Raw genomic sequence first — 27246 nt, forward strand, 5'->3', positions numbered from 1 at the left:
ACTATTATACATTCCGACTGTGCTCAACTCAAGTCAGTTGAAAGGTTCAAATATTTCATAAAAATTTTTTTATGGTGGTTGTGTGCGATTGTATCTCAAAATAATAGAAATAAACTTAACACTTAAAGCCTTTGACACTTTCAACGTCACCTTTCGTGTTGCAGGCTTTGCGTGTGCAAAGCATTCAACACTTTAAGTATCAAATATCAAATAGCAAATCCAATAAAACCCAAAATAGATACTGACGTGCTATGCACCGAAAAAAAAATGTCAACTTGGCATTAAAAATAGCAACAAATATCGTTAGAAACGCCCACGCCAGTTCTGCCACTTCTGCCACTTAATATTGTCAATCAATTTGTTGTTATAATTGAAATTTGATTCCTGCCGATAACGCGAAGCATTTCATTTTGAGACAGAAGAAAAATACAATTCGAATCAATTTAATCGAGTTGAGAATCAATGAGATATTATCGCTGAAAAAAGTGGCATTGTCACAATTTGAAGGAATACATTTTTTTATATTAAAACTATGACGATAATATTGGGTATGGGAATAGTATTAGGTCTGCTGAATTAGCTTTTTAAATACATTTTCTTAGATATTCAAATATAATCCCGAGTTTTGATTATTATAAAGGGTAACAATCGGTTTTTCTAGTAAACTGGTGAACTATCATTTCGTCTATCGTTTTTAAACTCTTCCTTGATGTGACCTTCCTGATGGTATGTCATCTCTGAAAGTCTTTATTAAACGATTGCCAAAGGTATATGGCATATATTTATTTTAAGCTCATCTCCTGTATGCTATAATATAATAAAAGATCTAATGTCATTATTACTTATTTGATCTAATCCAGTGATTCCTGCTAATGGCTAAAGAGTATGCATTTCTATAGAACATAGTAATCGTTTTGATTTCGGTAACGTATATTTTGATTTTAATGTCGTATGTCATTATCACTTAGATGATTTAGTCTAGTTATTCCTTTTGTTGGTCTGAGTGTATGTATTTCTATAGATTATTGCAGTCATATTATCTCATATTTCTCATATTTCATATTATCTGCTTGAGATTTTAATCCATATATATATATATGTACATATTGATCCTGCTAATATCTTATTTGCACATATACTATTCCCAATTATTATTAAACGTCATAAAGCACAACGAACTGAATAGTTCTATTGTGTATATCCGTAACTCTTAACCCAGATTATTTAAGCTTTTTATAATGAACAAAGAAACAGTTTGGGTTTATTATTGTAAAATTTATATGAAGACTTGACAATATCAGCTATATGGTAAAGCCATTACCACGCAAGAATTGTACATTAACTAAGAAGCTCTGCATTTCTGTTTTTTAAGAATGACAAACATCAATACCAGAGAGCTTCACTTTTTTAAGTGATACTGCTGGTTTCAGTGACCTTTAAAGTAATCAGTTGAAGTTCTTTACTTGTTATTCGCTTTGTTGGAATATGAAATGGTTTTGCTTGACGTTGATATACACTCTTAAACCAGTTATCTGCAAATTTTTGCTCCTTTTATTTCCTGATAACCTCGTTTCTTCCATTTTCTAATGACCTCATTTATGTGACTTTTTGTGAGTCCATAGAAAGGTTCAGATTTAATATATGCATATTCACTGCTCTCTTTGCTAGGTAATCAACCTTTACATTGGCTTAAAATAAATCATGTTCTGGTACCTAGTTCAACATTACTGTTGTGAAGTTCCCTATAGTTTTGAGAAGGTTTAGTCAATCTTTTACCCATTTCAAAGTAATTCTTATAAACTGGAGTGGTATTTGCAAAGTTGATACATTTCTTTCTGATACATTTCTAAGCGATATCACGAAAATTTCTTTATATACACGCGCCCTTTCTCTCACATCTGCTAATGCGTTCGGTCGACAAAATACAACTATGTCCTAATATTTGAATTGCATTAGATGCTCTTTTTCTTTTTATTTATTTTTCTCTTTTCTTATTTTTAACTTATATCTAATTAGTTCTTATGTTACTATCGATTTAATTTTATTAGTTAATTTTATAAGCTTTTAACTATAGTATACTTATATATGTAAATAGTATACTATAGTATACTATATACTATACTGTATAGTTATTAGTTCATTTTATAGGTTTTTAACTATAGTATACTTAGACTTTAGCTATTTTAAAGCCGTCTAAGTGCTTCAGGCAGCGTAAAGTTAAGATAACTCTACTTCTAAAAAACTTACTTGCTGACCTAATCTTCTTTAAGTAAAAAACTTTGCATACTTTTAGTTACCAAAAAAACTAGTTCACTCTTAAAAACGTAGATAAAATTTAGATAAAAAGCACTAAAAGTTTTGATTTCAATGGGGTTCTCCAATAGAAGCATAATGTTTACAGAAAGTCTATCTAAAATTGAGAAAATAAGTTTAGAATTGTTTTTATTTCATAGAAAGATAAACCCGAAGGTATAATTTATATGATTGTTTGATTGAAGCATGGAGTTTCCGATTCAGAGATGGCATATTTTGTGGGAAGTACGGTAGTTCAAATTAGTATCAATGCGGTAATTAGATTTACATTCGTGTCTGTGGCGCTTCGAGTGCATTGGCACTGCAAAGGACACGCTTAACACCACATGAAGTGATTTTGTTTGCGTTCGGTGGCACTGCACTTCCGTTTCCGGAATTATGTTCAAATTTTTATTTGCATTGAACACGCAAATTAGATTTTTTTTAAACAAAAACTATACAAAAACAGTTCAGTTTTTAGGCTTGCAATACAAAGCAAATGCAATTCAACCACATTAAGTCCTTCGCAACCTATGCAAGCCATATAAATTAATTTTAATTTTAAATTAAAATAGTTTTTTCTATAGAATTTTTTTCTTTTTTTAGATGAAACATTTTTCAAATTAAATATTTTCCTACTTTTTTCTTTGCTAACGCTTCAAAGTTTAGAGTTTAATTTTTTTAGTTTGGGCGTTTGGAACTTCTATGTATTTGCCTCACCTATTTTATTCGGAACTTTTTTAGGTTATATTACTTTGTTCCATGAAGTGTTGATGGCATGATTTTATGGTTGTCGAGTCCGCCATTGCGCTGAGGTAATTGAGTTAATTTTCATGGAATTACAATGCATTTTGCTGCCATTGTTTGTTAGTTATTTGCCTTCTGCTCTGTTTTGTCCTTTTTACTTAGTCCTTTTTTGTTTTTGCAGTAAGAAAAGTGGTTCTACATGTGGCTGACAAAAGCGAAATTATATGTTTGCGGTGCGCAGTATCCTGGGGCAACCCAATTTTGTGGTAATACGACATTTGTTTGTGTTGACATAATTGTTTTATTCGTTTTTTATTGCTATTGTTGGTTAAAGTTGTTGTTATTTTAATTACATTCCTTCGTAAAGTATGTAATTTTTCATTTTTTTTTTTTTGTATTTAATAATTATGTGCTCTATGGCACTTTACCACCCTCAAAAATAGTTAAAAAGTTCAATGACTCAATCGTTTCATAAATAACAGTAAACCATATTGAATTTTGTTTATGAGACGATAAATTCAATCGTTTTTTGAATTAAATTAAAGCTCAAAAATGTTTATTACAGCATAAAAAATAAAAAAGAAATAGAAATAGAATACTTTATATAGATATATTTGTATAGATATCATGTTAAAAATATTAGTATATCTAAAATAAAATAATTTTATAACTTGAAGCAATAAAAACGAATTAATTCTTTATAGCTCATGATTAAAAACCTATATTTGAATGGAAAAAGTATTTCCCACCTATTGAAGAAATTGTATCTTAAGCTCAAACTTTTCATTTCTAAATAAGTAATGAGAATTTTTGTTAGAAAAACTATTTTAACCTATGTATGTTTTTATTTAGTTATTTGGCACGCTTCCTCTTCGAACATTTCTCTATTAAAAGAATTGAGATACAACCATCAACATACATACATACAAAATGCATTTTAAAATAAACAAATCTTCTTAAAAAAACGCATTTATATTGACGCCAACTATTGACAATTCTATCGATTATATCGACTCATTAGTTGCTTTAATGGATGAAATTTGTTGGATGAAAAAAAGCGAATTTATTGCTACAAAGCAAATTAATAGTCTTCAAAAGAGTTGGTAAAACCATTTACATGACTTTTATGTGCATAAAACACTATCCTTTGATCGTACATTTGGATTACCTTTTACACCCAAAGCATTATTCCGGAAAAGTAAAAGTCAAACGATGACAGAGTTAACAAATATAAAGAATGATGAAAAATTAAAAAATAATTTTTATTTGAAAAGTGTGTCATACAAGAGGAGAGTTTTTAATTTAATTAATTGACTTGAAACAAACAAACTAAGTATAGGCTCCACCCTTTTGTAGCTCAAAAAATCCAACAAAATAGATTATTATGATTTTTTGATATGCTAAACTATAATTCTGTAAAAATCAATTAAGAGCTCGCTGAACTTTGATGAATTTACGCATAATTTTAAATATGAATATAGTATAAAATGATCAAGTATTGATAAATATATTACTCATAAATTTTGTCGGTACCACACCTTTTAAACGAATACAGATCTTCAGTGGAATGTAAACTAATCAACACCTAGACACCTAGGCGCTAAAAACTGATATGATGGACTATACAAGTGTTAGCATTTTTTATAAACATCTGTTTATATTGTTTATATTAAAAATTACAAATTTTTCAGAAATAGAATATATATAATGTATGTTAAATCAATCATAAGCATTAGATATACATTTCATTATTACAAAAAAAAATAAATTTGTTAAAATTATCCCATTTTCCAATATATATATATATTTTTTTTTTTGAATTATAGATACTAAACTATAGTTAATTCCTTTTTTGTTTAAACAATTATTAACAATTCTTACAATTTGCACAGGGAATTAAATAATAAGGATGGTTTCTAACGAAAACCATCCGACAGATAACATGTGCCACTCGTTATTGTAAAAACTTACAGTATAAATATAAAATGTAACTAATGTAACTGAATCAATATATACTTACGTAAAAGAAAATTAATGAAAAGAACCAAGAGACTTGCTGACCGCATGTAGCGTACAATTATGACGAACATCAAATATTCAAAATTCGTAATCTGTTGATATAGAACATTGAAATATTTCGCAGGTAACATATAAAAGCTTTTGTAAAAGAACTTTTTAAATAGAAATGTTTAGTTCTATATATTTGAATGGTCAGTTTAGCTGACCTTTGATGTACAATTTTGAAGGTATATATTGTGATCACGTATTTCGGTTAACGAACATATACCTCGTTATTTACTTACTCACCATTGTTTGTGAACGAATGGAGAACTCTATTATAATGTAAACTAACTAACACTGCACAACAGTTCAGCTCTAAAAATCGGTTTGGAGGTTATCAATATTTTTAAATAATTTAAACGTATGCTGTTTTCAAAATAAATATATATAGAATGGAGCTGAATTATTTTATTCTTCTATAAACAAATATTAATGCAAAGAAATAACAGCACTTGTTGATCGTATGTAGCGCACAAATATAACGAAGATTCATTGGTTATCTTTTGATACTGAAAATTAAAATAAATTTGGGATAACACACAAAAGCTTTTTTAAAAGAACTTTTCTAAATTTGTATGTGCCACTCAGTATTAGAGTACTCTATAACTGGTACACCTGCTACAATACTGTAATCCCTCAAACAACGATAACGCTTATATATATATTTATCGGAGTACAGAATCAAATCATTAAGTTTTATAATCTATACACATACAGAAATATCTTATTGTTTAGACATTAACAGTTCAGCTTAATTATAGTTAGACGAGCAAAATATCATACAAATAATTTTCTATATCTAATCTCATTTTTTATTATCCCTCCCACCATTTTGAATAAATAATCCATTAACTTAATTAAAAAGTTTGTAATGCATACATAATTAATTTAATTCAACATGTTAAGATCAATATAGTATTCTTATAGACCTTGAACTTAATAAGCTTGAGTATATTATAAGTTTTATTTAATCCTTTTATTCCTAGGTGGAACAGAGGGCCGTATATTATAAGTAGACTTATAATTTATTTTTGACTGGGGTAAGGAACATGAGATATCATATCAGAAAAGCGAATTAGAATATATAATAAAAACATCGGTAAGCAAATAGAGAACAAAAATTACTTTCTTACCGTTTACATGAAAAAAGTATTAAATACCATTAATATTTTTACTATGAATAATTAAAGGTCAAGTTCATAACTATCAAACAAATTATTATTAGTATTATTTGTTTAAAAAAAACAAACAAACAGCATATTAATTCAGACACACTCTTATAGAGGAAACATTACTCATGTGTCCACCTGGATACGCCCAAGCCCATGAAGTCGAACGTTTATCATTTCTTATTGGCTATAAAAAAAATTTATTTAATAAATAGTTTTTATTACATAAAATATTGCTATCATATGTCAGTAAAAAAAAAAATATATATATATATATATAGGTTAGCTGTTTCAACTGAGCACTCATTGCATATACAGTTTGCTGTAAGAACTTCTGACGATCGGATAAATTGAAAAATCAATAAAATAAGTAATAATGAAACTTTTGATAATCGCGGTTATCAGTATAGTTATCGGTGTTGTTTATGTGAAATTTAATAAATTAACATGTCCATTGCCTTTGCCAGTTTTTGACACTAATAGATATTGGGGATCAGACGAAGTCGCAAACTATAAACCAGATGAAACCATAAAACCTTTCAAAGTAGAAGTCAATAAGGAAGTGAGAAAGCATATCATAGTATATATTTCCTAAAGGACATTAATTAAGTTTTTAAAAATTTTCAAGGAAATTATCGAGTTACAACAACAACTGAACCGCACCTTTAAATACACGAAACCTCTGGAGGGCATCAATTTTGAATATGGTTTCAATAGTATAGCTTTAGCAGGTATTGTCAAGTATTGGCGTGACTCTTATTTACCAAAATGGGTGGAACGTGAAAATTACCTTAATAAACTTCCACAGTATACAACAGAGATTCAAGGGTAAAGTAAAAATATCATTTTAAAATGAATAAATACATATACGTAATATTTGCTCCATATACATGTGTATACAAAAGTTAAAAAGATGTTTTTTTTTTAAAATGCTTGAAATATTAAAACATACTTTAAAAAAATGTGTCAAATAAATGAAACCATCTTTTTGATTTTTAATAAATGCGACATATAATATATATATTTCTAGTGACCTATAATAATTCAAATAAAATTTCTTTAGTTACTAAAAACTACTAAGTCTAAAGTCTAAGGTGCTAAGAATTTAAGTTTTTATATCTACTGATATCGTAATAACTAATTATCATGATAATTAATACTGTAATCTACACTTATTTATAATTATTTACAAATGTCTGTACACAGATTATCTGAAAGTAAAAAAATTTTGCAATCTATTATTAAATCTCACTTATTTAAATAATATTTATTATTTATGTGTTTCAATTAGTACGATTCATCCCATTTTAACACTACGTTACAGTCTTAAAATCCCTGCAAATTTGCAAAATCTATCAATAAAATTGTTAGAAACGATTTATTTTTTTATATATAGTTAGAAAATTTAGAGACAAATATCATATATTTATTTCATATACATTTAGATTTTAAAAAAAAATTTAACAATTAAGTGTTAATTGACGAATGTAGCGTGCGTTTGTGAATCAATTTAAGCATTAAAGTTCAGTTCTTCGGTGGATCGTTCATTGCGATTTCAGTTCATTAATAGAAATCGCGGAGTGCGGTTGTTGTTTGACAATTTCGTATTACTCATATAAACAAATATGAAATTTATTATTATAATCGCAGTTATCAGTATATTTATCGGTGCTGGTTATGTGAAATTTAATCAATTGACACGTCCACTACCTTTGCCAGTTTTGGACACTAATAGATATTGGGGACCAGGCGATGTCGCAAACTATAAACCAGATAAAACGATAAAGCCATTTAAAGTAGAAGTCAAAAAAGAAGTGAGAAAGCATATTATCATTAAGGTTGCTAAATAGCATTACTTAAATAATTAAATATTTTTGAAGGAAATTACCGATTTACAACAACAACTGAACCGCACCTTTAAATTTACGGAACCTCTGGAGGGCATCAATTTTGAATATGGTTTCAATAGTATAGTTTTAGCAGGAATTGTCAAGTATTGGCGTGACACTTATTTACCAAAATGGGGGGAACGTGAAAATTACCTTAATAAATTTCCACAGTATACAACAGAGATTCAAGGGTAAAGTTCAAAGATCATAAATTTGCATTAATTAGATAGTGATTTTATTAATATATTTTCTCAATTTTTTTGTTTATATTCTTATCATGTATATATATATATAAAGGTATTTATATATTTATATATATATATATACATGAAGAATAAAATAATAATTAAAATAGTAATAATACACAATAATATAATTTTAAACTAATTTTTTGTTGCAATTGTATTTTAAAAGTTAGTTTTTTTCGGCTTTGATAATTTAGTATCTAGGCATAGTCCGACAATCTATACCACAGTTATCAGCAATGCTTTGATTTAAGATAACTTACGTTTTGCTATCTTCTATGAACTTAAACACTTTAACTATTCAAGACTATCATATCATAATAATGCTTTCATATAAATTTTTACTTAAAACTTTTCTATAGATAATTATTTTATTTAAATTGAAATGAAAGAATCAAATTAAAGTCTATTATTGCCGCAATTTTAAATAAATTAGAACTCACATAAATCCAACAGCCAAGTACATAATAATATATTAAATGGGTTGCCATGAAGTTCATATTATTTAGTAATAGTACTAAAATTCTTGTTACACATAAATTTTTTATTTAAATTAAATATTTTTATAAAAGTCAAAACAATAATTTTGTGTACTTAAAGAATGCATTTTTGCTTAATAATTAAAAAATTGAAATTTGTGTAAAATAAATATTAACCTTAAGATCCACAAAATAGTTATTTTTATATGAACATTTTATTTTTATTATAAAACCATACATATCCAAGACAGAAATTTGTAATAATTGCCTTATCGATCTTAAAAGCTTAAGAAATTAATTTAGAGAATAAAATCAGATCATTATTAATAACTGTTAACAATATATGCTTCTTCATCAAAAAGATCACATTTTTTTAAATTTTTAAAATTTTATTACTTCATAAATATATGTGTATAATACATTAATTTCTCTAAAATAATTTTAGTTAATTTTATATAAAATTTTTTATATACATAACCTCCATAGTGATTATTTAAAACTCTATATGTAACATACATTTCACAGGCTCAAAATCCATTTTATTCATGCCAAACCCTCCAAAGAAACTGCTGCACAGAAAAAAGTAATTCCCCTTCTACTTTTACACGGCTGGCCCGGTTCAGTACGTGAGTTCTACGATTTCATACCAATACTAACAGATGCGAATTCCATGAGTGACTACGCATTCGAAGTGATAGCACCATCATTGGTTGGATATGGATGGTCAGATGTAAGTTACAGTTAAAGTTTACACAATCGATACTAAAACCATAATCTAATATTATAGGCTGCCGCAAAAACTGGTTTCAATGCTGCTGAAATGGCAATTGTTATGCGTAATCTTATGTTACGTGTAGGTCATGAGAAGTTCTTGGTACAAGGTGGTGATTGGGGATCTATTATTGGTGGACTTGTGGCTACAATATTTCCAGATAACGTATACGGCTATCATTCCAATATGTGCATGCTAAACACACCATTGTCAACAATTAAACAAATCATAGCTAGTTTTGCTCCGGAGAAATTTCTTCCATCACGCTTTTTCTACGAACACCATTTCCCAACATTGGAAAAACTTGCTTTTCTTATTGAAGAAAGTGGATATTTCCATATACAAGCCACAAAACCCGATACTGTTGGTACAGCATTGGCTAACTCACCTATCGGTTTGGCTGCTTATATATTGGAAAAATTCCAAGTATCGACTGGTGTTGGTTTAAATCAGAAATCAAACGCGTTGGATAAAGTGTTTACAATAGATGCAGTTTTAGACAATGTTATGATCTATTATCTATCAAATACAATTGTTAGTTCTGTACGTTTCTATGCTGAGAACGTGGCCAAAGAATTTAGGAGCTTACACCTCGATCGTGTGCAATCACCAGTGTCCATGGGTTGCGCAAGATTTAAAAATGATTTACCTCCTGCTTTGGATTGGCAATTACGGGATAAATACCCAAATTTGATACATAGCAAGTACTTCAATCAAGCCGGTCATTTTGCTGCCCTTGAAGTTCCTGTCATGTTGTATATTGATTTTGCCGAATTTGTTAATAAAATAAATTTTGAAAAATAAAAATTTATATTAAAAAATTTATAATGTTGATAATGTTGTTTTTAGTATTAGATTAATGTTAGTATTTTTAATAAGATATAGTTATGTACTTAAAAGTGTATATGGAACAAGATTTGGCTACGATTTCGTTTAGATTATTGAATGAAATCTGAGATTGTCATCTGTTATTGAAGTTATATTGAATGAAAATTAATGCATTTTGCAAATAATCTTTAACTAAGCTGTAAAAACATATGTTCTCTAGAAAACGATAACAGATACATTCTGCTTTAATTCCATGTTTTGCTCATCCTCCTATTCATATCCTAGTCCCCACTTTAAAAAGTTTTTCGAAAAAGCAAAAATTGTACTGTAACTAAGTAAATATTATTGTAGTGATCAACTCAGCAAACGTATCTTCCAAATATTATTGTATATTAATAATATTAAATACGAACACGTAATGAAGTGGAATTCAAATTAGTTTTTTTTTATCACAATTTTGTTTTGTTATTTAAAAACGCAATAGAGAACAGTAGCACCGATGAATCAAATATCTGAATTGCAAAACGTCAGCACCAGAACGTATACTTGCTTACTAAACCACAAAAACGTGACACAAAAATTATTCAAATAATTGTAGACTTACATATCTACATATATATGTGTTTACATTCGTATATATATATGAGATACTATTGATATTTCTGCTCTTTAATTAAAAACAATATACTCACATATTGTAAAATACGTTCACATATCCCAAGAACATACCTAAAAAGGCTTAATAGCCTAAAGACCCCACCCACCAAATCGCTTAAAGGGCTACATTTATACATACATATGTATATTCATTATTAATCCATTAATTTTCATATAGCTAAAAATTGTGTTAGATTACTGAAATTATCTGAGAGATGTAACAACTAAGCCAATTTCTAGTTGCGGAGCTGACATATCTATTTGAATATTACAATTTAATAACAGCTTAAAGACACCTTAAAGGTCGTTTTTCAACTCAAATAGAAGAGGAATTTAATTTATCAAGCGTTAAGATATTAATGTTAATATTTTGTTATTTTCGCAATAGTTATAGTACTAAAATTCCAAAATTTGAACTAGTAAAACTCATTTTTAATAACACATATGTATATTAAAAAAAAATCCATTTGATTTTAGCTAACAGAATATATAATCCCAAACATAATTGCCAGCAATCGACAGGTTGAGAGCAGTTAAAAATCACAATATAAATGCTTAAATAAAGACTTATTTCAGTGAGGAGAATATGAGACTTCAATGTTAACTTTGGAGATATAAATGAACTCTGTGATCACTATACGAAAACTACAACAGTACAATGGTTTTAACAATGCGAAATTCTGTGTGTCCACGAACAACAATGATGATGTTATAACTAGAGACTAGGTTCATTGGAACAACTTAAACGGAAATCATACTACTCATAAGCATTTTTCTCACATTATATCCTTAGTATATCGCTAGCTAAGAGTTAATAATAACTCTTCAATGCAAATATTATAAACTTATAGTAAACCATGTTATCGAAATAATGGCTGTATTTGAATGTAGGCTTGTGAGATTAAACTCGATGCGAATACGATTGTAATTAATATAATCGCAGAGTATATTTCAACCTGATGTGCAAATTGCAGTTTCAACCAAGTCAATAGCAAAGTTAAACTACTTTACCATAGGTGGCTTATCGCAAAGAGGATGATTCTATACAAAAAGAGATCGAGAAACTACTTAGCTTAACTTTTTTATTCAGTTTATTTCTGCTTAGGAAAGTTTACTAGTTATATGTTTCATATATTTTAATGTACATTTTGATGGACATATTGAACAAGAGGCCCAAATTGTGCTTTAGAGTTTGCACAAGTCAAAGATAATGAAAATATTCAACAAGTTTATTAATAACACTAATGCGAAGATCAATCGAAGAGGTCTTTCACGATCAGGTTAGGTACTGACTTAGATTAGTTTGTTGAATGTTAAGTAATTGCAAAATAGTTGTTTTTATGCATATGATTGACAACTAGTGGTATATACAAAAATAGCGTTCAAACCTACCCTAAAATAAATTTCAAATCATTTTACACTAGTATGTTCTTTTACACTAGATATAATAAATTTTTGTATGAAATATCTTTATTTGAATTTTGAAATAGTATGCACCACTAATTTCTGTTACAACAGACCAGACATATGTACATCTTCCACACATCACTAGCTAATTTAATTACTATTGGATGTATCTTTTTTTTTGTTTTTAAATATCGCGCTCTTGCTACTGCCCGAAATATGAAATATAAACAAAAATATTGATGGCAGCAGCAGATATTATCCAAGTGAACAAACATAAAAAAATAATAAAAGAAAAATATTTATGATTATTTATTATTTTAATATTCGCACAAAATATTAAAATATTTATTTTTAATTTTTATATACATTTTATATAATTTAAACGATCATATTACGTAGGCATATGAACTTAACCCAACTAATATCAATTAGTTTTTAATTTATTCTTTCAAGCAATTGAACTTTGCTGTTAAAAAATTCAACCGTGATGACAACAATGAAATTCAATTAACTAGTCGCACACATTTGCTGGGCCAATGATAAGCATAAGTACCTAATCTAATATTGACGAATTTTAAAAATTAACTAGTAACTTTCTATTGCCCAAAATACACTGTCATTGCAGCAAAAATTAGATTTGATTGAAATCGTTTAAGCGTAAATATGAGAGAATCATAAAATATTTGCAAATCACTTTAAAAAACAATAACAAAAACTATAAATAAATAAACAGAAAACCGGCAAAATCTAGGCAAAAACAAAACTCATACAAGTCACTAGTCATAATGTGCAAACAATACGTGTGCACATGAGAGCGAGTAATATTACTTGTTGTTGTCGCATTTATTATTTTTGCTTGTTGATAAAATCAGAAAAGCTTTCGCTCATTGTCATGCATCGAAGCGCTTATCAAAGCACAAGCAAAACAAAAACAAAACCTAAAAAAAAAACCATAAAACAGAACAGCCGGCAGTTTACTGAAAAGCTTAAAAGCAACAACAATATGCGCTGTCATATTATACAATAAATGACACGAGAGAGTAAGTGTATGTGCATGTGTGTGTGTGCACAATGAATATGTAAATTTTTTATTCCAGTCAACAGCGCGATCAATTCCATTTTATTAAAACATTTTCACAGTCAGTTGGTTTTAAAGCGCTGTGTGGATTGGTGGCTTCGGTTGATCTTGGTCTAATTTTATTAAGTTAAGGTTTTAAATTAGAAGAAAAAAATCTTTGCGGTAATAATACATCAATCAAAATGGGTTTAATGACCAGAGTTTTGATTGTAGTTATTTCGCTCGGTTTAGCAGTCGTTATACAAAACTATCGCCAATTAGCAAAACCACTTCCTGTGCCAAAATTAGATGTCAACGAGTATTGGGGACCAGGGAATGCAGCGAATTACAAAGAAAATTTACTAGTAAAACCATTCGATATTGCAACGCCAGCTGAGGTAAGTCAATGGTCTATTTTACAATTACGAAATTAGCAAAATTTAAAATTATTTTTTTTCCTAAACTTATAACATATACTTTTGAATAATAGTGAGGAGTCTTCTTGTTCTATATAGTAGAATATTCTACTTAATAAATAATTTCTTATACATGCACAAACATATATTTTTATTTGTGGTTGAATTTCATTTATCGAGAAGCCAGCTGCTTCTTTTCGCATATAAGATTTTGAAGGTCACACAGTTAAGGCTAATAAAAGGTATTATTAAGAAGTAGACAAGTAGAAGGGATACGAAAGGAACTACTTAATTTCTTTATGGTAGTTATTTCTAAAGTTTTTTTCGAAAGAGTAAAATACAGGGTTAGGTAAATATTAAAGGATTTCATTGATTTATTTATTAAATAAATTAAAAAACTATGAAAATTTTGGAAATATTTTTATATGATTGTTTTAATAAGAATAAATATATTCCATTATATATATATATGTATATAATATATAATCTAATATATATAGAATATATTATATTATTTTATTATAACATATATTATTTTACATATATTACTTCATATATGTTGTTTTATTTATGTATATTAGTTTAATATATTCAGTTCATTTTTAAATAAATTATTTTATAAATATTATTTTATATGTATTATTTTATATATATTTTTTTCATATATTTTATTTCATACATATTATTTTATATATATTAATTTATATGTACTATTTTATACATATTGTTTTATAAATATTATTTTGTATATATTTCTTTATATATATTTTTTTTATCTATTTTTATATATATATTATATATATATTATATATTATATATATTATTGTTTTATATATGTAATATTTTACACATATGTTATTTTACATATATATTATTTTATATATATAATATTTATATGTTTATATGTATTACTTTAAATATTATTGTTCTATTTTAACAGATTTTTTTTATATCCTAACTGAATTAAAAATAACGACTTTATTATATTTCATAATTCATAATTTCATAATTTTTCATAATATTTATGTAAGATAACATTCTTGTCAAAAAATTTACTCTTCGATTTAGAAAACAAATTTAAATTTCAATCAATTTTTCTGAAAATAAATGATTTAAAATGTGTTAAGGACATTCTCAAAGAAAATGTCTTTTTTTACTCCTTCCAAAAAATAATAAGAAAACCATCTGAAACTAAAACTCACTACCGTCAAAGAATATATTTCTTACTATAAACTACCCTTTTTCAAAGTTAGTCAAAACCATTTTTAAGGTTATAACTCCAACTAATTCACCATGACCTATGAGGTTTCTATTAATCTATGTATATACTGAAGGTAGTATATACAATGAATTTATTTATTCTTCATAAATGAATGGGGAATCTTAAATTTCGCCATTCCATCACATTCCGCAAACGCAACAATCAATTATGTATTATGTATTATTTTTAAGTTCCAACTTACTATTTTAATAGGTTTACACTTTGAGAATATTTTTAGCATATTTTAATATTGATTTTGTTTAAAAATGGCATTTTTAACGAGTTAAGTACTATAGTCTGAAGATAGAATTACATTAACATGCTGTGTACAACAAAATAAAATTTTTTAAATAAGTTGAATGTTTTTAAATTAAATTAACTTTAAATTAAATTAACTTAAAATAAATTTACATAAACCATTGCTAAAAATAATGCATGCTGATAATATAAACGTGCTAATCATGCCCCACCACTTTCAATATTATCTTTGTCAAAATCTTAGCCCTTATATATTCTTTAAATACATTTAAAGCTTAATTCAAAGCTCTACATATTTTTAAGTCTTCGAGCTTAATTTTGAGATTTTACCGTTTACACTATAGATCAGTAGGCGTAACTGGATTATTAGGACCGAGTGGTTTGTTAGGAAACTTATGTTACTAAATTTAAAAAATATTTATTTTCTCCAGAACAGTTTTTATGTACATATTATTAAAAATTTAAATAAGTGAATTTCTTAAAATAAATATATTTCATATACAAATAAAAGAAATATTATATCTTACATATCAATTCGGCGCACCTGTCCATTTCTCCTTCTATCGTTCACTGTAATCAGTGATTGAGAAAAACTTAAATTCCCTTCCATTTTTTTTTAAAGATTATTAAAAGTATTAGACTATATATATTATATAGTATACATGATAAACTATATTTAATTTAAAGCACTTATAATTGGAGAACAAACATACACGTGTGATGATTTAAAAAAAAAAGTGAGTAGTAAATGTGTCAACATAAGATTGATATATTGAATAAAAAAAAAATGGTGTTCTCTCTATCTATTGTCCACAGTAAGAAAATTCTTAAATTTTCATTAAAAAAATAAAATTTTAAAATATATTTAACTAAAAATGCCTACTTTGAATTTGAACCAGAACATTAAATACACACTTTTTAGTCATCTGAGGAATTTCTGCCATAGACACTTGTATGCATAAATATATATATAAATAAATATGTAATATCTATTTGTATTAATATATATCTTTATATGTGTATATATGTAGATAAAAGACATGCACTAAAAATTTTTTGCATCATATGATTTTGGTTTTATGAGCAAATAAATTGTCTATTTCAGAGGTGATTCCATTCTATCTAGTATTTTTATGCTATTTTTTTTTCTCTACTAAAATATAAATTAAAAAATGATTTAAACTGCCAAACAATTTTGAATATATATTTTTTTATTTATTTTATTATTTTATAAATTTTCTCATGTTTGACAATAGCTTTTTAAGTTTGTTTGACTCATGGAAACAATCATACATATGTATATATAGATGTATGATGTACTCATATATATAGATATATATATATATGAGTATTCATACAATAAGATTAAATAAAATAGGTGTCTAAAATTTAAAAAATAATTTATTTTATAAATTTTAAACCAAATTCTAGATTAGCAATCAACTAAAAATCATTTTTGCAATTTCATAATTATTTCAAATCATTACTTAGAGGTCACTAGAACAAAAAATAAATAAGTACCAATCCTTGATTTATAAAACAAAATTATTAAGAAGTTAATACTTTTTTTAATATTCTTAACTATTTAATTTAACCGGTTTAAAGTGATAAAATAAATATTATCATTAGTGGTTTTTATTATTTTAAATCGATCATGTTCTTTAACAGTTTAAAATTTTATATATGTATGTGTTTTAATTACTAGTCTCTTGGACTCCACTAAATAGTTATATGTATTTGCAACCAATTATAAAATAATTGCCAAATACCCATTATCAGTAGTCTTGGAAATATTTCCTGTATTTAATTATTCATAAATAGTTTTTTGAGACTGCAAGTACCAGGAATGTAATAATTTTGAAATTATATGTATTATTAAGTAGCTGCCAAATGTGTCGTCTTATAGCACATTTAAGCTGGCATAAACTTAATGTATCAAACTGCACTTTCACCGTTTTTTCAATACAAGCTCTAACGCTTCTATTATAATTTAAACACGTTTTAATAATTAAATAATATTACTGACCTTATATTTAAAATTATTAATTTATTCTAACCTCGCTTAAGTTCGTTTTGTTTTGAACTGTAACTCGTAATTTTATTAAGGTTCTTAACTCTTATTCATCTAACAAACCAGTGAGGTCTGACACAAACCAATTAGATACGCAAATTATCTATTCGAATGCGTTAGTGCAAAATTGTAATATAACCCTGCAGATTATTTGTAATGTATTGTGTGTATACTTGAGTTATACGAATTATTACGACCTATAGATCTATTGTAATGCCCTGTATATGTACTTGTGTATGGGGCCACCATACAATATCTTATTCAGTCACGTTACTCCTAAGAACTCAAGAGTCTCGTTTGGATTTAGTCTTGTCTTGTATTTAGTGCGTTTTTAAGTATTATCGCTTTTTATGCATGAGGTATTGAATAATTCTAAGTATATATTCTGATGACTCAGGTTTTTGGTCGAAGAATTTATGTAGGGGTTTTGATGCAATCAGTATACTGTTGAGGTGTCCATTTATTTGTAATTAGTCTAATAATAGATTCAGACTGCAGTATCAATTACAGTTGCATTTATTATAATAAATGACATTTAAAGTACTATAAGAAATTAATTTACTAATGCTTAATATATAGAAAGCTGTTCTTTGAGAATGGGTTTTTAAATTTTGAATCTTTATATGCCAAAATAATAAAATAAATACTCAATCAAATTATTGATAAAATTATTAAAAATTATAATATGAAATACACATTATTTTTATAAATAATTATAACAAACAATATATATATTTATATTATGAACTTTAGAAATCTCATCGAACATTTATTTTACGAATAATATAACAATTTGATTCAAAAAGAAGTTCATTAAAATTAAGTTGATGCTATTTTAGTTTAACTTTGATGTATTTAAACATAAATATATAATTCGTATCGCAAGATAAAAATATAAAAAATTAGTTTAAAATTTTTCCTGCCAAGATTTTTATATTTTTCGTGGAATTTATTTTTTTTATTGATATTAAAAATTTTAATCAATTTATAACAAATTTGAAAAATTTGTAATAAAACAGTTTTTATTTTTATAACTAAATGAAAGGATGTTAATAATGTTTAGATTAAGAATAATATAGAATTATAAAGAACTTATAATTCATAAATGCACTACAGAATATCTGCGTTTTTGTTAAAAAGAAAAACTTAAATATTATATTATTAATTATTTTATCAATCATCATTTAATTCCTATAAGATTTAAGCATTTTGAAAAAACCATTATTAGAATAGTGAGCATTTTTTAACTTAAATTTTTTTTCAGGTAGTGTTCACTTAAATAATTTGTATCTCGGTACATATTCATTATTCACGATCTATATAATTTTTTTCAATTTTTTGCTTACTCAATGAAATAGAATATACCAGTACCACAGTAGGAATTTTCAGCCTTTATACCTAGCCACACATATACATACAGATTATACAGATTATAAATATATACGTTTTATATTAAAATGTATAGCGATCTAACAAAAATATTAAGAAAAAGTTATCCTCACCAAAATATCTTAACTGCTTAAAAGAAAGTCATTCTCCCATTACCCAAAAATAGCTTGGAATTAATAAAAAAAAACATATTGACTACTTCTGCAAAGACCTATTATTACTCAATACATTTACAGATCAAAGGTTACTTCCAAAAAAAATTAGTCTCACACATATGTATTTTATTATGAACTTTTATTGAATCTCTAAGATTGTCGCAATTTTATTGTTTTTTCAGACAATAAAAGCTTTAAAAGCATTTTTTTATTTTTAATATTTTTTTTTAAATTATTTTTTTATTTTTTTAAAATTTTTTTTTTAATTTTTAACCTCTTTCCAGTTCTTCTATTATGTGAAGACGTATAGCAGACTGTCAGAAATTTACTCAAAACTAAGCAAATAACTTAACCACAAGAATCTGGCCAAGCAAAAACATATTTGAAATTCATGCCACATAATTATATTTACACTCTTGTGTAAAACTATTTACTTTTGTCGTCTTCAAGAGTTTGAATAACTAAGAGCCAGAAAAGAGTTACATATGTATTATACATATATATAAATATGCATAGAGATGCATACTTATTATTTATATAGAAGTTTTTAAAACATAATTTTGGAAAACTTTTGTGTTATTTTATTTTGAATTGAGTTACCAGATTATCATAAATACATTTATTTCTTTACAACCTCCTTGAGATCCCCGTAAAGATATCAAAATTACCTGGTGAATGGTTTATTGACAAGTCACAGCCTTTTAGGAAACCATAACAGAAGATTACAACTCCCGTAATCAGATATGTCCCAGTTGTTGGTAGGACGGTGAACGTCGATTCATATACATGACATCAATTGATTATTCTAAGGGCTTACTGTTTTTAAGGATCTTGATCAGCTCCAGAACCTCCCACTAAATATCATTTTAAGCCTTACCTAAGATTCAAATTTGTTTTTATTTTTTTATTTATTTAGTAAAGGTGTTAAAAATTGGCCCTTATATCTATGTTTAGATTGTTTTAAATGACATTTTAGACATTTCTATAGACGACATTTTACAATATATATTTATTGATGCACTACTAGTTGAAATTATTTGTATAGTATCTAATTTTATACCATTTCATAGCTGAATCATAAGAGTATATAAATGTGACCTTTTTAAAATCTATCCATCTGCTGTATAATGGACAACAAGATTGATCCCAGATGTAACGAAATGGTCAGACATGATCAGACCCAATTCCTTACTGGTAGTGAATATTTTTAAAAATACATTTTTCGCATCGGCAAATCAAATGATTGACGCTGAACAAACTATCTTTAAAAGCAACAGATGGAACACCGAAAAAACAGCACTTGAAACAATAGTCATTAGTAAACTGAACCGCAATAGGCCGATTTACGTTTACACTTAAACGGAAAAAATATGATCTCGATAATGACTAGTTTCGAAAAAAAGAGAAACAAATAAACCTAAGCGAGGTCTAGACATAGACTAATGAAGAAAATTTTTAATGGATAACCAATACAGAGGCCATACGTTGAAATATTCCCATTAAAATTCCGTGGTAGAAACAGTCTGATACACGAGGGGAATTGTTTCTAGTCCGTGGAAACGGGACATATCACTATTATGACGACATAATGACGATGTGTTAGACATTTTTAAACCTTCTCTTCGCAAAAAAAAAAAACTATGTGCTGAAACTAAAACAACTATTGTAAAAACAATTTTTAATTGTTTTAATGTAATATCTAACATATGAAAAATTGATTCGATATAAGAATCGAAGAATTAATATTGGAAAACTATTCCTTGAATTTATCTATTGCATGATCTAAGCATTTAATTGTCGATATCACCTCTTATCGAATCATCACAATAATTCTGATCTGTTGAACTGTGCTTTTATAAGCTAACAATTATTATATGAATTATAAAAAAATGTTTATTTGTTATAACACAGTTTTTTATTCTAATTATAAATACAATAAAAACTACATTTTTTTATTGATATAAATTTTTTATATACAACACATGTGTGTATGTATACTTTTCACTTTTTAAACTACAATTCTATTCTGAGGTTAGTCTGAACTTATAAAATTGCTTATCATTGTTGATTAAGTAATAAATATCAAGTAACATAGCTGTTATCGCTGAGTAATTACTTGAGAACTTTAAAAATATAATATTTGATATACAAATATCTCTTCATATATATGTATATTGTATATCTGTAGAATAAATATTTGCTAATAATTGTGTGCAATTATTTTAATTTATTTTTGTTATATTTATTTTAGGTTATTGAAGATCTCAAAACGCAACTGAACCGTCCGCTAAAACTGCACAGCCCATTAGAGGGGATTGGTTTCGAATATGGCTTCAATTCAAAGTATCTCGAAAAAGTTGTCAAGTATTGGCGCGATACTTATTTGCCCAAATGGAGCGAACGTGAGAAGTACTTAAAGAAATTCCCACATTTCCAAACCGAAATTCAAGGGTGAGTTCAAAATATTGAATTTTTAAAACAAATAACACGATTTTATGATTCATTTAATTCATTAAGTTTAATAATTAAATCATATTAAATTTTATTTATTTTTTTTTTGTTTTTTTTTTTTTGATAAGCCAAACACAAAAGATAAATAATCTTTTTTTAAAATAATTTTTTTTTATATTTTCTTTAGCCAATGGCAGGTTTTTTTTTGACCGGTTACGGTTACATAAAATAGTCATGACCCCGGCTATCACACAACAAAATGTCATTAATTAATACAATGAAAGTATTTAAAAATAATTTATAGATATTTTTGTATCTTTTGGATTTACTTTGTTTTCATGCTAAATAAATTTCCAATGAACTGTTAAATTATTTTGACTAAATATGCAAAAATTCGTTACAAATCAGTTTGGAAAGTTCATTAATATTAAATAATTTCTTTTAGTCTTTCAACATTTTATATTATTATATAATTTGTTATGTAGTCAAATGTCGAGTTTTAAATCATATCGTAGATAAGGGAAATCCCCTAATTAAGCTAACTTAAAAGAAACTATGCCACTATTAATTATAAAACTTGTTCAGTAACATAAAAATAGTAAAACTTTTTAAATAACATTCATTGATGGAATCAGAAATAAATTGAGTGCATTATGGTTACACTACTGAATGACAACAACAGGAAATGCAGATTTCTTCGCAGGTCTATGTCATTTATGGACTCCCAAAGAGTGATAAAAGAACACACTGATATAAAATGTAAAACTTAATATAGATAACATAGAAAAAGTTATTAACATATCCAAGAAATATCTAAATATCCAAAACTATCCAGTATTAACAACCTTCTCTTAAGTATCTTGTGTACTTCTAATGTTGGCAAAAAAAAAAAAAACGATCCTGTGCTCTTAATAAAACACTATTGGAGATTTTTAATCCATGTTATATTTTATATACCTAAATCGCATCTGCCTTTAATGTTCTACTTTCATTGACCACATTTTTTTCTAAATGCTTTAAGATATGACTGAAATAATCCAGTTTTCGTTGATTCACTAAACATAATATATCTCTTTCTTCTTTGACAGCTCATGAAAGTACTAACGATTTCTGATATGCTTCGCCCAAATAAAATTAGTCTTATTTAAACTTTGAACGGTCGGTCATTTCATAAACCTTACTTTTAGAATACGAAAATTTTATATTTTTTTAATCAATGTCTATAATTTGACATCCTTAACTCCCAATGTAAGCCACATGAATTATACATAAAGAATTTCTAAAAGTTTGGGAATATTCGATATAATACCCAAACCTATTATAAAAGTAAAAATACTTTTTAATGGGATCGCAAGGAGTTATACACCCTTAATAAAACCCAATTGTATAAAATCAAAATATCGATTTATGGTTAAGTACTCGTAAATTCGGTATCGATTAAATAATTAATAGCTTGTGCAGAAAAGTGTATCAGTTGTCAGTTCAGTTTTTGTACGACTTAGTAAACCTTATCTTAATTATTCAAAATAATATTTGAAAATTAATTGGTTTTAATAATTTATTCTTCAAATAGTAATAAGTAGTTAAGGTATGAAGAAGATTTTTTTTTAATATTCCCAAATAAGTAACTAGCAAACCTTAAAAACTATTTATCTTACTGCTCAAAAAGTACTCGGATTTTGTAAATAAAACACACAAATTTAAATTTTATTCCAAATTTATTTTATCTCCTTCAAAATATGCTCCTTCTGAAGCGATACACATATGCCAACGCTTAACCCAATCTTCCATACACTTTTCGTAGGCCCGTGTAGGTATGGCATTTAGTTCCTTCAACGAATTCTCTTTTACCGATTCAATCGAATTTGATGGCGCTCAAATTTGTACCATATGTCAAGAAAGGGTGTACCAACATAACAAAAAAATTTTTGAAAAAGGTCTATTACTTAAGGAATAGTTAACAAACAACAAAATCCGTTTATTTTTTGAGCAGAAGGTATATCTAAAAACTGAGTTATTGTTTAGTTAATTAATAAAGGTTAATTTAGGTTGATCTGCCATATTCTGACACATGTTGACCAATTGGTTCCTAGTGATTGCAGTTAAAACAAGACCTATTTTTTGATTTGTAATAGAGTGCTTAAGCTTTTGCGAATCTAAGGATTGCTTCTTCCTTGATTTTTGAAAGGTCCACCAACTTCCAAAATTGTGATACCTCCAAGAATCTTAAGTCGATTTAATGTTTAGGCATCTGCTTTATTCTGTAATAAATACAATTTTAAGAACAAATTTATTACAATATTATGGCTTATTTAAATTAATTAGCAAACGAAGAATAAAAATAATATTTTCTCATACTTTTTTTAATTTACTATCAAAATTGTTAGTGGCCTTAATGATTGCCAAATAAAATCAAATTTGTCGTTCATAATGATTTTCAAACACTTCGTATTGTGTTCTGAATAAATTAAATTTAATTGGAATTTTATGTTTCCATATGAAATAATCACACCAAATTACAAAACATTAGAGTTAATTATTTTTTAATATTTGTTTAATAATTTTCATAAATTGAATTAGAATTTCAATTAAGGTTGCTTGCCAAGATATTTGCATAAATTTGATATAAATAAATTATTCAGTGGTACATTTGCAATTTGTAACATTTTGTATTAAATAAAAATAATAAATTTAATCACTTTTAAATATATAATATATTAATACATAAATATTTTGATATAATTAATGAATTTGAATTAAAAAAAATTGTAAAATGCTTTGTTATTTTGACTTTTGACCTAAATAGACAGTACACGTCCACCCAAAAATTTCTCTGTTTTAGAAAAAAAATATTAAAACTATAATAAAAGGCTTCTATTTTCGATTACTTAATACTTAGTATTTTAAACAAATAAAAATATTACCTGGTATATAAGCCTGGTATATATACTCCATATATAAATATATGGAGTATATAAGCGATACGAGCGGGAGCAGAGATGCATTAAGTCCCTGTTGGTGTCGGATAATAGCACTCGGCAACAGTGATTACCCAAGTTAAAAAAATATATTTTAGAGTAAATATCTAGCTTGTTGTTATTACTGCAATTAAGATACCTAGTTTGGGGACCTTATTCGGAGTGCCAGAGAGCAAGACTTGGTCGTTTAAAACGACGGCATACTCCAGGACATAGATCCGGCCAGTACTCATAGCTGGCATTACTTCTTTGATAGCCGTGTTGTGATTTAACAATTTCCATTTTCCTGTTACTTTTGGAAACCATATGACAAGTTAAGGTTATGAGTAAGATGGTACTATACTCAGGAACTGCACAAGAGACTTAGACATTTAGAAACTTCTACTTTTACTATTGACTGAACCAACTGTACCAACTGGGAATAAAATTCTATCTTAATTAGGACAAGATTCTTAGAACGTTATATTTAACAGCATAATAATAAATTAATCCATTATAGATTTTAAAATTAATATATATAAATTTTTTGCTAATAATTATATAATATATTCAATTAATTAATATATACCGAATGCATTTCTTTAATTTGTCTAGACTTAAAATACATTTTATGCACATAAAACCAAAGAAAACTGATGGCAAAAAGGTAGTACCACTTCTATTATTACATGGCTGGCCTGGATCTGTACGTGAATTCTACGAATTTATTCCTCTACTAACTACACCAAATGCAAAGAGTGACTATGTTTTTGAAGTTATTGCACCAAGTTTACCAGGTTACGGTTGGTCACAGGTAATTATAACAATTTATCGCTAGAAAATTTGATATAAAAACATATATTCTTACAGGGTGCCGCGAAAACTAAATTTGGTCCAGTTCAAATAGCAGTTATATTACGAAATCTTATGTTACGCTTAGGTCATGATAAATTTGTTATACAAGGCGGAGATTGGGGTTCAATTATCGGTTCAACTGCAGCAGCAGTTTTCCCCGAAAATGCACTAGCTTATCATTCAAATATGTGCATAAATGGTGCTCCAGTCAACTATATTAAAATGGTATTAATGCATATATTCCCTGGATTCTTTTTACATAAGGCTCATCATGATTTTTATCCTTCACTCGGCCAATTTTTCTCTACGCTAATGGAAGAAATGGGCTATTGCCATATCCAAGCTACCAAACCTGATACTATCGGCGCAACATTATTGCATAATCCAGTGGGATTGGCTGCTTATATTTTGGAAAAATTCTCAACCTGGACAAATGCCGATTATAAAAAGTTAGCTGATGGTGGTCTTACGAAACGATATACTATGGATGCATTACTGGATAATGTAATGATATACTATGTCACCAATTCAATAACCACATCGCAGCGTTTGTATGCTGAAATGTTTAATAAAGAAAATCAGGCACTACAAATCGATAGAGTGCCTATTAAAGCACCAACAGGTTGTGCTCGTTTCCGACATGAACTTTCCCACTCCAGTGATTTCCAACTTAAAGACAGATTTATTAACATAGTGCATAGTACGTATCATAACGATGGTGGACATTTCCCTGCAATGGAATTACCACAAGTCTTATACGATGATTTCATAGAATTTGTTGAGAAAGCGTTTAAGAAAACCGCTTAATATTTTAGTTTTAAATGTAGTAGCACAGGCTGGTCAAATAATTACTAAGAATTGTTTATAGCATCGAGTCATATTAAATCTTTTACTCTTATAATGGCGTTTGTATTCATTTTGTATTGATTTAAATATAATAAATAAATATTTTCTGTAAATAACACCAATTTTAAGTGTTTTATTGACATTCTGGTAGTACCAGCCTAAAACACATGTGAACGGCATGGAACACTTTCAGGAAATTAATGCTGAAATAGAGCACTCACGTTGGTACAAAATTCATGTGCGTTTTAATACTGCTGTTGTAACCCAATGAAATCCAATAGACTTATACGATATCTTGCAAAAACAAATACGAGTTAATGATGGAGTGTAGTAAAGTAAGATAATACAGGGGTTGGGTGAAATGCGCTTATAATATGAAATCGTATCCATCTTATATGGCACAACATACAGGAAACACTTATTAGTTAAGTAATTTAATATACACATACATAGTATGTATATACCTTTTCTGAGTCTATAGCACTGTACTGTGTTACTATGCATGATTTGAATGCAATTTGTTATCCATTTTGTTACACCACGGGTTTATCAATTATACTTTTAAGTGTACTGCTATGGCACAAAGTCATCGTTGTGCTAAAGATTTAGGCATGAAAACGTCAAAAAATGTTATCAACCAAACACTGCTTCTAGGCCCCATATGGCTTTTTTTCTGTTTCCGTGGCAAGTATTACTATTTCATAAGTATTTTAAATCGATTCACTAAAGAATCTGTGGACTATACCTCATTCAGTCTATCAAAATTATATTAAATAAAGCGAAATTATAGTTATATTGCAACTTCTTTGAAGGTGACAAATTAAATTTCAATTATATGATGATTTGTTAGTGCTTCCATTAATAATCCCCAATACTTTTCACATAGAATATATAGATGTATTATAAGGTTTTAGGTTTACTAATAAAAAATTTTTAATGATTCTATTAAAAATATATACTGTTGCATAAAAGACCCTCCATTTT

At 27.1% G+C, this 27246-nt stretch overlaps 2 protein-coding genes across 3 annotated transcripts; both read left to right on the forward strand.

Annotated features, from left to right (window-relative positions):
- The first annotated feature begins 6606 nt into the window (after window positions 1-6606).
- On the forward strand, window positions 6607-10479 carry LOC119681920 (juvenile hormone epoxide hydrolase 1). Of its 2 annotated transcripts, none has more exons than XM_038095232.1 (4): window positions 6607-6831; window positions 6898-7097; window positions 9408-9612; window positions 9670-10479. In XM_038095232.1, exons 1-4 carry the CDS (start codon window positions 6646-6648, stop codon window positions 10456-10458), a joined length of 1380 nt encoding a protein of 459 aa, XP_037951160.1. In that variant the 5' UTR covers window positions 6607-6645; the 3' UTR covers window positions 10459-10479. The 2 variants fall into 2 exon arrangements, with proteins under 2 accessions (XP_037951160.1, XP_037951159.1); XM_038095231.1 differs by lacking the exons at window positions 6607-6831; window positions 6898-7097 and adding exons at window positions 7818-8083; window positions 8150-8349.
- A 3212-nt stretch (window positions 10480-13691) lies between these two features.
- Window positions 13692-26317, forward strand: LOC119680753 (juvenile hormone epoxide hydrolase 1-like). The gene is made up of 4 exons (XM_038093716.1): window positions 13692-14001; window positions 21405-21604; window positions 25177-25375; window positions 25432-26317. Exons 1-4 carry the CDS (start codon window positions 13807-13809, stop codon window positions 26221-26223), a joined length of 1386 nt encoding a protein of 461 aa, XP_037949644.1. The 5' UTR covers window positions 13692-13806; the 3' UTR covers window positions 26224-26317.
- The last annotated feature ends 929 nt before the right edge of the window (window positions 26318-27246 follow it).

The sequence above is a fragment of the Teleopsis dalmanni genome, chromosome 2, assembly GCF_002237135.1.
Source record: "Teleopsis dalmanni isolate 2A chromosome 2, ASM223713v2, whole genome shotgun sequence".
Lineage (NCBI taxonomy): Eukaryota > Metazoa > Arthropoda > Insecta > Diptera > Diopsidae > Teleopsis > Teleopsis dalmanni.

Coding starts and splice junctions, on each gene's coding strand:
- LOC119681920 (XM_038095231.1), top strand. CDS start 7,895: ATGAAATTTATTATTATAATCGCAGTTATCAGTATATTTATCGGTGCT. Junction 8,084..8,149: donor AAGTAGAAGTCAAAAAAGAA/GTGAGAAAGCAT, acceptor ATATTTTTGAAG/GAAATTACCGATTTACAACA. Junction 9,613..9,669: donor TTGGATATGGATGGTCAGAT/GTAAGTTACAGT, acceptor CTAATATTATAG/GCTGCCGCAAAAACTGGTTT.
- LOC119680753 (XM_038093716.1), top strand. CDS start 13,807: ATGGGTTTAATGACCAGAGTTTTGATTGTAGTTATTTCGCTCGGTTTA. Junction 14,002..21,404: donor ATATTGCAACGCCAGCTGAG/GTAAGTCAATGG, acceptor TATTTATTTTAG/GTTATTGAAGATCTCAAAAC. Junction 21,605..25,176: donor TTCCAAACCGAAATTCAAGG/GTGAGTTCAAAA, acceptor TAATTTGTCTAG/ACTTAAAATACATTTTATGC.